Source organism: Neolamprologus multifasciatus, chromosome 11, assembly GCF_963576455.1.
Source record: "Neolamprologus multifasciatus chromosome 11, fNeoMul1.2, whole genome shotgun sequence".
Classification (NCBI taxonomy): domain Eukaryota; kingdom Metazoa; phylum Chordata; class Actinopteri; order Cichliformes; family Cichlidae; genus Neolamprologus; species Neolamprologus multifasciatus.
In genome coordinates, this window is record NC_140449.1 from 3,795,251 (window position 1) to 3,808,054 (window position 12,804).

A 12,804-nucleotide genomic window follows, 5' to 3' on the forward strand; every position below is an offset into this window, starting at 1 on the left:
TTTCCAACTCAAGCTGTAGATGCGATATGCGTGAATGCACCACACAAACTGCCGCGCGTATTTCTATTCGCGCTTCAAGCGTGACTAACACGTTTTCGCGACGCAAATCTGCTTCTGAATTTTCGTGGGACCCCCAGTCGCGCTTCATCGCGCTCCTCCATTGACTTTACATGTAAACCTGACGCTCTGGTCGCGCCTGTCGCGTTCGGCGTGTCACTAACACTACAAATTTCACGTGTCTATGACTTAAAACCTCTTTTCCACTGTTTATCTCCAGTCCTGACTATTCACAACAGAACGTAAGGACAGTAAAACACTGATAAAAGCTGTCACACTGCTATTTGCAGATTCCCCTGATCATGTGAGCCTACCGGTTTGTTCCACAAAGCATGCACCAGCTGAACACATGCACTGCAGTTCTTGATCCAGGCCAGTTCAGTTGCAGCCTGTCTGTTGGACTCTCTGGGAGGCCTGGCAGCCTGTCTCCATGCTGGCACTTCCTCTGACCTCTGGCATATGGTCCATGTACCCAGCCTGCTGGCTTATTTGTCATCTGCTGACCTAGACTGGTCTCATCGTCTGAACAAGGTTTCATTCACCCCATAAGGAGAAAAGCTACTTCCTCACAGATTATGACCTCAGTAAAACCTCAGTAAAAGCAAGTGACACAGAGAGTTCTTCTGTAGCACTGCTGTCGTTTTGTTTTTTAGATTACACTGAAAGATAAACGAATGAATGAATGTTTGTAGTTTGTAGTGGAAAATGTGTGAAAGGTCAGACTGAAAAAAGTTTAACCCTCTATTTTCCAAAACTTCAGCAGTTTGTGATGTATTACACTTTATGTCTTACTTTTCTTAAATGTAATGCAGTATGTTACTTAATTACTCAATGAGGAAAGTATATTTAAATCTATTTGTTACAAAACTTTTAAACTGATCTGAAAGAAAGTGTCCCATAATTATTAGTGAACAGGTTAAAGGCCACAGTCACCTGGATTAAGACACATCTCTATCCTAATGAGGACATATACGAGATCTTTCCTTTAGTTTTTACGTATATACATAAAGCAAAGTTCAAAGTTCATCCAAAGAAACTTAAAGTCATTTCCACAATAACTCTTCTACCTGCATGAACATGTAGCTCATTGTTGCTGCTGCAGATTAGGGCCTAGCTTTGTGTTAGCATGCTCTTTGCACAGATAGCATGCTTTGTGTTAGCATGCTCTCTGCACAGATAGCATGCTTTGTGTTAGCATGCTATCTGTGCAGATGGATGATGCGGTTGCTTCTCTCCTGGATGCAGTTTGAACTTAACCATCCTGCTCTTGTTCTTCTGTCCAACAAAAATAAAAGTCATGTCCACACCTTCACAGCAGACCACTCCACTATTTTCCTCTCCCCAAACACAAACTGAACATTCAATACTGGGAAGGACTTTTCAAGTGAAAAGATTTTAGCATGAAATGCTATTAAAACATTTATAAACTCTCAAAGTTTTTTAAATGTATATATGACAAGAACTGTGTGTGCGGTCTTACCTGTGCTGTCATCATAAACCACCGTCACCGTCTTCCATTTGAAGAAGTGGACCAAGTCCAGGATCGCCCGGCTGAGGGAGGAGAAGTCTGGATAAAGGCTCACGTAGAAGACGTCTCTGTTGTCTGATACCTGATGCTTCCATTTGGTCTGGATGTGTGGGACCCCAAGGGCATTACAAATAGACTGGACAGCATTAGCAGAGGAACTGTGCGAGGGACCGAAAATCGCTGCTACCCCAAGAGAAAGCTGGTCACAGGCTGGGGAGACAAAGCATTTCCATTGGTTAGCCCGCTGCTCCTCGGATGCAATACGTCAACATTAATCTGTGTTCTGCATCAGACCACTGATAGATGTATATAACATTACACAGGTCAGCTTTGCATACATTACAGATGAGGACAGAATTATTTATTTACAATTCATCATTATTCTTATGAAAACGTCATTTTTCAAAGGTTTAGTTTTATTTTGTGTGCTTTGATCGTTTTGCTTTGCATACAGTAACACATCACCCTGATGCAACTGTGCATGATTTTTACTGGATACGTTTTTACAGGATTGTAGTTTTCAGTAAGTGCAGCCTTATCTTCTTTGGCAAACCTCTCAAACTCCTCCTTTTTTTTCTTTTCTTTTTAGAAATTGACAACAACACTGTTTACTCAAGCAGGCAATCACCAAGACTCCAAACTCTTTGTTCTACAGTCAACAGGTTGCAGATTTCTTGCAACTGATTGCAGGTAGTTGTCGAGACTAAATGGTCACCAAGAGGTTTAGCGATGCCCTCAGTCATTGCACTTTTCATAGCGATTGCAGGGATCACCTACTGGGAGGCAACTTGTCCTTAAATAATTGTCTACAGTCACACTTGGACAGATTGGAGAAGGTCTGCAAGTAACTGCTAATTTATAAACACAGACAGATTGCCATCATGTTGCAGTCAGTCTGCACCAATCTGCAACTCATCTGCAATGCATCTCTTCGCAGTAGGTAACACAACCAACTAGTGTATTCATGTTGTATATAAAAGAGAGGGTTGCTAACAACCTTTCTCTTCTTGCAGTTACAATCCTGTTCTGTGTTCTCTCAAACTCCTCCTAATGGTCTTCTGACATGGACCCTGGTCTTCAATTCATCCGACAGATTTTCAGTAGGACTCGTATCGGGGCTTCGTGCAGGTCAGTCAGTATCATTCATTTTGGTCTTCTAGAGGCTGCACTTCACTGGGAGCAAAATATGTTTTGGATCATTAAAGTGTGGGAAGACATACAAGGTCTTAAATAATCAGGCCCCATCTTATCTTAATGACCTTGTAGTACCATATCACCCTATTAGAGCACTTTGCTCTCGCTCTGCAGGCCTACTTGTTGTTCCTAGAGTATTTAAAAGTAGAATGGGAGGCAGAGCCTTCAGTTTTCAGGCCCCTCTTCTGTGGAACCAGCTTCCAGTTTGGATTCAGGAGACAGACACTATCTCTACTTTCAAGATTAGGCTTCAAACTTTCCTTTTTGCTAAAGCATATAGTTAGGGCTGGACCAGGTGACCCTGAATCCTCCCTTAGTTATGCTGCAATAGATGTAGGCTGCCGGGGATTCCCATGATGCATTGAGTTTTTCCTTTCCAGTCACCTTTCTCACTCACTATGTGTTAACAGACCTCTCTGTATTGAATCATATCTGTTATTAATCTCTGTCTCTCTTCCACAGCATGTCTTTATCCTGTCTTCCTTCTCTCACCCAACCAATCACAGCAGATGGCCCCGCCCCTCCCTGAGCCTGGTTCTGCTGGAGGTTTCTTCCTGTTAAAAGGGAGTTTTTCCTCCCCACTGTCACCAAAGTGCTGCTCATAGGGGGTCATATGATTGTTGGGTTTTTCTCTGTATCTATGAAGCGCCTTGAGGCGACTTTTGTTGTGATTTGGCGCTATATAAATAAAATTGAATTGAATTGAATTGAAAGACAAAACAACAAACCAGACCCAGTATTCAATTACGAAATTCCCAGTTGCAGATTCCCTGAAGCATCCCTACACTTTGGGTTATACGCCTCTTCCTTCTTTCTTGGTAAATACGCAGCAGCGCTGTGGCCAAACAACTGTAGCTTTGTCTCATCTGACCAAAGGAAGCTTTCCCAGCATCCATAATCGTTCTCCAAGTTCCCTTAGCGTACTGCAGTCCAGCTTGAAGCGTCTCTTCTTCTTTGAGTCAACAATTTTCAACTTGTCCAAGTATCATCTTGGCAGTTGTCGTGAGGTCTTTCGACATCTCTCTCTCTAGATCTTTGACATCGTCGGCTTCCTCTAACAGGATTATCCTGCACTGACTCTTTTCTTGATGTCTGCACTCCAGTTTGTGATACTTGGAAACACTTTGGTAACTTTGCTTCATGAGCATCAACAACTCTAATCAGTCTAAACGGATTTTGTTTTTGGCGTGATGCTTTCTCAGACAGATCGAAACCATGCTAACGTTTTCATACTGGATGTAAACTGGAAGATAACCCATTCAACTGGTTTTTACAAGCTTTGGGCATTACACAGTTAAAGCTCATAATTTCACAGCAGTGTTTTGTGGCTCAAAGACGAGATAATAATTTTGTCCTCATGTGTAGTTTTGTCTATTGACAACACGTCTAAATCTATTAAATATATCCTATCATAGGTCTACAGGTGCATCTTCAGTTTGATGACCTACCAACAACACATATCCTTGTATTTGCTGTGCGCTCTGATTACCTTATTTAATAACAGAGACTTGAGTAAATCACTAAGACAGGATGTAATGGCCCATAATTGATAAGGGACTTGAAATGTCAGCCTGATGCACACAGAAAACTGATAGATTATAGCACTTTATTGGCCGTCTCTGGGGGCCAAGCAGGTCTTTGAATTACTGCCGCTGAGTCATTACGTGGAACCAATCAATTATCTTTGTTTACATTTGTAGTGCTCAGCCATTTCTCCCTCGCCTGATTATAACTGCCACAACCTAAACGAGTGCCGCTCAGCTCACGGGCCTGAAACAGTGACTGCAGATGTATTTATATATATGCACACACAATCACAAGCAAGCAAATACCTTTCCTGGAGGCCTCGAAGCTGTCGTAGATGTTTATCCTTTGGATGTCGTAGGTGAGTGTGGTGTTTGGAAGCAGAGTTCTGTTTCTGTTGATTGTGTTTAAAGCAAACTTAAAGGCGAGCTCCTCCGCACCTGATGGGCCACTTTCAATGGACTCAAAGATCCCCCCTGCAAACAAAGAGGCATACAATCAGCAACAGTCATCAATAATATGAGACTTCTGTTCACATAAATACATAGAAAATCAATTAATGGCTTTTTAAAAGTGGCTAATTTTACCACAAAGATTCAACAATTAAAAAGACTTTCGTGTCATTAAAGGTTAACCACCATCTCAATTAGATAACAGTACTGTGCCCTGTGGTTTCTACTTCTGAATCATTGCACATATCTGGTATATCCAAGTCCCAGGACACAAACATACCAAATATCTACACTCACACACTCAACTCAAAGATGTCTCTGTGAGAGACCAAGCTCTTGTTGAGCTTCTGACCATCATAAACAAGCGCTTTCTACCACGTTTCTGAGTGTAGCATGTTTTAAAGGGAACCGTGTTTGTTGGTTCAGGCGTGACCCTCTGAGCAGTAACTTTAACTCTGATGAAACTACTCGATAACCGCTCATGTTAACCCTTTAAGACCTACCATAGAACCAAGTCCACCAGAGCTTATATTATATTTTTACATGCTGTGGAGCCATTTTTGGGAGCATTTCAAGTTGCTATACATCAATACAACCATTACAGCCCAGATTTTAATAATATGCATTCATTAAGTGCATAGTAATTACATAAATTGCAAAAAAGTGCAATAAACTACAAAAAAATGTAAAATCGTTTTTGTTTTTTTAACATATATTTCTAGTTAGAGAAATTTAAGAGGCTTATCCCTCAAAACTGTAAATACAAAAAAGTTGCACAAATAGTTTCCCACCACAGGAAATTTATTTTGAGTGTCTTCATAGTTTTATTTTTGAAATACACCAATTTTTATACACTGCAGGAAAAACAAAAATAAATATTATGATGCAAATTTGCAAAAAAGCAGCATATGCATCAAAATAAACTATTTCCAGCAGTGCAATATGAGTCCTAAGCATCCCAGAAACCACACAGAAAGTCATAAAGTCAAAGATAACTTTTAAAAACACCAGTATAGGCTCATGAGGCCCTGATGGTAAAAAACTACATTTCCGCGAAAATGACGTCACTTACGGTTTTGGGCAGGTCATGGCGGACATGCGATAGTTCGTGCTGATGGACGTAGGAAGTGTTACAAACAGCTGATCGGATCGACAAAGCGTGTTTCTGGAATATTATGTTTTTGTTGCTGCAAGAGCTTTTTATGCAGTTTTTGCAAAACTATATGTGGAAGGAAACTGTGACCGAGGACAAGCTGATGGCATAAGATGGAAGTACAACTCCTCCGGTTTCATATGCAAAAAAAATTATAGCGCTAGCTTATGTGGCGGATTTAAAAATAGTTACGCAAAACGGAGCGTGCCCGCTCCGACCGGTTTTAAAGGGTTAAAGGCAGCACAGAGGCAGAAACTGTTCCACTATTAAAGTCAAAACTTGATAAAAATACTTAGAAATGAGTCATCAGTTCAGTTCATTGCCTTACGGCCTCCTCTCAGACACACCCTTTTGCTCTTCCACCTGCTTTCTCCTCTCTGACCAGGTTAAGAGAAGGTGGGCAAGGCTGAAGGCCTCGATGGCTCTTAGAAACTATCTGTGAGTCACATTTACAACCTACGTCTGACTGATGGGAAGCAACCGGCCACAGAGTTGCAGCTCTCACCAATTTAACACAGAGCTGTGAGAAATTATCTTTTGGCACAAGCAGAATAGGAAGTCATGTGACTGATGATCTCTCTGTTACCAAGTCAGATGTGCAGTTATAAGGACCAGACATGTTTGATTTCAGCAGTGTGTTCCTGACATGTCTCTGACGGCTCTGGATCAGCTCGAAAATAACGCATCATGTTCAAAAATCCCATTTTTATGGGTTTCACACCAGGAAAAATCCTTTATTACTGCAAAAGCAATCTGATGGAGACCAGACGTTAAAATAAAAACTTTATCGCCCTCCATCTGAAACTCTGTAAAGGATTTTCTTCAGAAAGCCAGAGGAGGTTATTGTAAAAGTGTGAGCACTCACAGCTACAGTCCTCGAGTGGATACGTCTGACAGGCAGATGAATGGACTAAGAGAAGGCCTGGAGAGCTGGGGGTAAGGGTTTCTGTGATCAATGAACTCTGATTGGCCAGTGAATCAATCAATCAAGCCTTTGGCGAGCAGTGAAGAGCAATGGTAAAAGGTTTTTTGTTTGGGGTAGCCCCACGGCCTGACCCCGCTGGCTTAGTGTCAGTCAGAAGGAACCCCGACTCCAGGCTTTATTTACTCCAACTACAAGCACTTGAGTGCAGAGCTCTCAGCGAGTCTAATCCACACACATCGCTGCACAAGCCCTGCACACACCTGTCACCAGCAAACACACCGAGTCTGTTACAGCGACTGAAATATTAAGAAATGCTGTTTATCAAAGGGGAAACGAAGTATAAATTTAAAGGTGAATTTAAAGGTTGCTCCAAAGTTGTGGAGTGATCTACCCTTGCATGTTAGGCAGGCCTCTTCTCTTTCTGAATTTAAAAGTCTTCTTAAAACACATTTATTCGCTGAAGCCTTTGGCATTGATTAGAGGGGTTGACTCAGTTTGTTTTAACATGTTTCAATTTATTTTAGTTTTTTAGTTATTTATTTTATCTTATCTCATTTTAATTTTCTTTACTTATGCTATTAGCATGTCAGCACTTTGTGAACTCTGGTTTTATGTTAACGTGCTTTATAAATAAAGGTGGTATTTGTTCTGTTTAGGTGCAGGAACGTAAAGCAAACCTCTGAGCTGAAAGACGACCGCTGAACTGTTGAAACGTACATTAGTATTCCTCTCGTGAGGCAGCTCTATTTTACATGCTATAATGAGTTTGAAGGAATTAATAAGCATCAGTTAAGCAGGATGTACTATAATTGGAAAACCGAGTGCTTGGAATTTTCACACACCATACATTTGCCGTGATGATGATTCTTCTGGTTGTAAATGTTGACTGTGATGGTGACAGTCTGAGCAAGAATAAACTTCTCGTTTATCTTCATGGACATATAGAGCAGAATAAGTGATGGAGAAAGAAAATCCTCCAGTGAAGCCATTTATGAACGAGAGTGGAGAATTGGGTTTTCAAAATGTTTCTTTTCCAAACTTCTCAATATAAATTCATCAGTTTCCTGGGATCACAGTGGAGCGTTCCCCTTTAACAGTCATAACTCAGTAAGTTCATCATCAGAGTCATGCATTAACGTTTGCATACATTTAGTTGGGCTATACTCTCAGTATATACTCTTTGTATCGTTCCAGTAAGCCAGCAAACACAATCGATCACAGTCATACATGAGCTAACTAAGTATCTGGTGCTATGTTACAGTGTTGCTGCTGTTTGTGGTCAAACACGTTTGAAGACTGACACTTTAGTCCTGTTGTTGTATTTGGTGGTTAGAATGAGAGTGAAGGTGCCACTTACAGGCATCACGTACACAGACTGTATCAAACACATGTGGAGAGTCTGAGGATTTTAAGATCGTTGACGGCAGATGTGATGATGTAATGTAGAAGATAATACAAGCATAAAAAACATTATTGCTGTGTTACATATTCTATCTTTTAAAAAGCTCAAAGAAGCCATTTTGTATATCAGTGTTTGTTTTTTCAGTGTCACTGGTGTTACATTTGCTCTTTTATGACCTCAGTGTGTTTGTGATGCTTCTTCGGTGGAATCTGTGCACATGTGCAGACTGTTATGAAGCTCGTGTTAAATCGATCCAGCGTGGAGATGTTACAGCCAAACTGCCAAAGTGTTTCTAGATCGTGTTCTACGGGGTAACCTGTTAGTCACTGTTAGTCTGCTGATCTCCTACAAACTCAGTAACCAAGAGAAGACGTTTTACAACATTTTACATTTTAAATTACATTTTAAAGATGCTAAAGAAGCACCTTGGAAGCTTTACGTGTGTGTGTGTGTGTGTGTGTTCCTGTCTAGCTATCTTTGTGAGGACTGAAATCTGCATTGTACTATACTTGTGAGAACCAACAGTCACTTGTGAGGACACATTTTGAGCCTCACTATGTGGTTTTAGTGTCAGGGTTACAATTAGGTTATGGTCAGGTATAAGAGAAAGTTTGATTTAGTTAACTTTCATTAAAGTTCTTATTGCACGGTCGCTGGATCATCTCCCTTGAGACTCCTGTTCAACTTCTCTGCTCCTCTTCCTCGATGGTCCTCTTCACATATACTGTAGTGGATCCCTTATGACTGACTAGTTCTTGTATTAATGACTGTGAAATATTCAACTTCTGAGCTTTGCAGGAAGAGTGATAGATATAAAAAAATATAAGAAGATAAAAATCCAAATAAATTAACTAAAAGATTAACTAAGAACATGAACATGTGTGTGTGTGTGTGTGTGTGTGTGTGTGTGTGTATGTGTGTGTGTGTGTGTGTGTGTGTGTATGTGTGTGTGTCATGCTACTTTATCCACAGCAGTGTAGTTGTGATCAGTCAAGAGCGAAATCAATCAACAGCATCTTTTCTGATCCCAACGGTCCGAGCACAGAGAAGCCAGCAGGACACTCAGTGAGAATCCAAACACTGATTAATCAGAGTGAGGACGAAGATTCACAACGACTATCTCAGGTAAACCCGGCTGTTTAAATCATATTTCCATTGTCTCCACACAAAATACAAAATTAACACAACTACTTAATTATCATCTCTGTGTTAATTATAATTCACATATTTTAAAATATATGTTTAACTTGATAAGAAAATATCTTCATTTTGTATTAAAGGCAATCATCGTCTTTAAAATACTAAAAATCTGCAACTTGTTTGCTACAAAACATTATTTAGCTTTGAATAGAATGTTTGTCATTTCTGCTACGTTGAAATCAATTTCTCTCTTGAATGTTGTTGTTTTTGTTGTTGTTGCTGTTGCTGTTGCTGTTGCTGTTGCTGTTGTTGTTGTTGTTGTGATCTCAGATGCTTTCACCGTGCAGACAGGGATAACTGAACTAACTTCCATCTTATTCGATTCATATTTATGTTTGATTGTCCAGACGTCTCTGAGAAGACTGTTCTGGCTTTGTGTTAACTTTAAAGCTGAGATATGTGGGTCTGTGTTCAACCAGTCACCTGAATGTCACCAGTTTCTCCGTCAGTCTTATTTTCATCCTACAAATATACTTTATAACCAAAGCAGAGTAACTGTTAAATACTTTTCTCACTTTATTATTATTTGTTCTCACTTTAAAAATAAGGAACACAAATTCATGGGTTGGTGGTTTTTTGTTACTGTTAAATTGCAAATATTGTAATGTTTGCATTTTTTTTTACTTCACTTAAAATGTGGCTTGAATTTACATGGACACCTTAGTTTTTTTAATCTAATTATATGTCTAATGACTTTGTGCTAAATGGTAAATGGACTGATTCTTATACAGCAGCGGTCTCCAACCCCCGGGCCTCGGACCGGTACCGGTCCGTGAGTCGTTTGGTACCGGGCTGCGAGAGTTGAGGCTCAGGTGTGAAATGTATAGTTTTCAGGGTTTTTATTGGTTTTCAGCGTTATTTTGTTATCGTTTTTATCGTTAACTCGGTTTTCCTGGGTCTTTTCACGTGTGTTATGAATAAATTTTATTTTTTTTGGTACCGGTACTAGTTTTATTTTGTTGTATTTATCCGCGACACCTTAAAGGCCGGTCCTTGAAAATATTGTCGGGCATAAACCGGTCCGTGGCTCAAAAAAGGTTGGTGACTGCTGTTATACAGCGCTTTTCTACTCGCCCGGAGAACTCACAACATACAACACGCCTCATTCACACATTCTTCTAAACTCAAGTGCAACTAATAAACAGTCACACTCTGAGGAACCCATCAGAAGGCAATTTGGGGTTAGCCTGCAGACTGCAGGAGCCAGGAATCAAACCACCAACCCTCCAATCAGGAGCTGATCTGATCCACCACCTGAGCCACAGTCACCCATCGTTTTAACCAAACCTGAGCTGAGCTACACAGAGTCCCTGCTGACACAAAGACTCAATAACAACTGTGTTTAATCCATGAAGTTACTGCTCCCTTTGTGGACACGTGTCTCGTTAGCATCACAACTATTCCCACCTTTTTCCAGAAGTCATTAATGATTAATTACGACACTGCCAGAGTCATCTTTACAGGACTGAAGAATCAGACATTGATTGGGAATATTAACTTTAGCAAAAACATCACTTCTTTTTCAGATGCCTTGGTCAGGAGTCAAACCCGACCTGTAGCTCCAAAGGCGAGTAGTGTTACCACAGTCCTGCAGACAAACCAGCGCCTCTGTCCCACTGTTATCAGTGTCAGAATTCACACCGATTCAATCTGTGGCGTATTAAACTTGATGTTAGCTGAACACCTCGTTCACAGTCAGTGTTTCATAAAAAAGCTCCTTTTAACAACTGTGTTGTGTTTCTTTGTTTTCCAAAAACACGTGTTTTTCTACTTTCATCTCAATTTTCTTTAAAAAAAGACATAAATAATCTCCCTTCAAAGAAACAGTTTCTGTGCTTGGATATCGATGAAAGGCTGAATGGGACTGACAGGAGTTCATATTTGAGAAGTTACTCATTTGAGACGACTCCACCGAATGTAACCAACAATAGGAGGTTAGAGATGAGCTGGTGATTATTATGTGCAGCAGTGTCCACATTTTTATTTTTCAAGATGGGTTCAACACGTGTAGTCTTCAATGATCCCAGGAGCACAGATCAGCTGATCATCTTCACAAGCTCAGCTGCTGCTTTTAAAGACGTCGTGTGTGCAGACAGCAGGTACAAGGGTTGGGTAAGTTACTTTAAAAAAGTAATTAATTACTTTATCAATATTGTATTTAAAATACTTACCGAATTACTGTGTCAGAAAAGTAACTTAATTACTAAATAAGTAATTTAACTAAATACTTCTTAATCCCTGTAAACCTCGAGTGGGCAAACAATAGAAATTAAACTCTTTAAATAATAAATATTTTTTTAAAGACGGAGACTCTACAGCAGCATCTCTTCCACAGTGTAGCCTGTAATCATTCTTTAAGCTCAGACGCTTTCTGTGCTGCTGAAGTAAAATCAAGTTTTGCTGCTCAGCAGCAGTTGCCGCGGTGATATCCAGGGATGATGAACAAGCATCACTCAGAAGTGTTCGTCTCTGCTCTGTGTCGGGCGCTTCAGTAGATTACTCCTGCTATTAACAGCAGCCCATAGTTTTTACATATCACTGTAATGTTCTTGTCTGCTTGTTTCAGAAAAGTGAAGAGGCGGGAGTATGTCCACTTCATGAAACAGCCACTCGCTTCAGTCCGACAGCTTCTGCTTTAGAAAACGACTGTGCAGCAAACTGGTGTGAAAAGACGCGCAGCTGCACTACAGCGATGTTACAGAGCAGAGTTTACTTTTACATTTAGAAGATAAATTATTGAAATTAAATAATGATATTCAGCGAGTTTAATTATTTTACAATGTAACGCAAGTACTGTTGCGTTAATTACAGTAAGTAACTGTAATTAAAATACCTACAAATGAACAGTAATTAGTTACTCTACTTTTTCAGTGGAAAAGTAATTTAATTACAGTAACGCGTTACTTAGTAACACATTACACCCAACACTGGTGTTAGGATGGAGCTCTATTTGTTTAAGGGTTTAAGGGTAATTTAATTACAGTAACGCGTTTTTCAGTGAAAAGTAATTTAATTACAGTAATGCGTTTTTCAGTGAAAAGTAATTTCACTGTAACGCGTTTTTCAGTGAAAAGTAATTTAATTACAGTAATGCGTTACTGTAGTTAAATTACTTTTTCACGGTTTTAGTAATGCAGTAACGCAGCGTTCCTACGGGAAAGTAACGGTAATCTAATTACCGTTTTTGCAATAGTAATCCCTTACTTTACTCATTAATTGAAAAAAGTAATCGGATTACAGTCCGAGATTACCATCTCTGCTGGTCATTAACACTAGAAAAGCATTTCTCTCATTGTGACAGAATTAATACAAAGAACGTCACCAGACGTCTGTAACGTATCAACCCTACAGATATACGTTTGTGTATAA

General features: G+C 39.9%; 1 protein-coding gene across 3 annotated transcripts in view; it reads right to left on the bottom strand.

The window, feature by feature from the left end:
• grik2 (glutamate receptor, ionotropic, kainate 2) overlaps positions 1–12,804 on the bottom strand; it is a 344,100-nt gene that overhangs the window by 244,795 nt on the left and 86,501 nt on the right. For all 3 annotated transcript variants that reach the window (XM_085176689.1, XM_085176687.1, XM_085176688.1), the window contains exons 3-4: positions 4,612–4,779; positions 1,538–1,795 (exon numbers count right to left, since the gene is read on the bottom strand). In XM_085176689.1, coding sequence (XP_085032815.1) covers positions 1,538–1,795; positions 4,612–4,779 — 426 coding nt within the window. The remainder of the gene's footprint in view (positions 1–1,537; positions 1,796–4,611; positions 4,780–12,804) is intronic.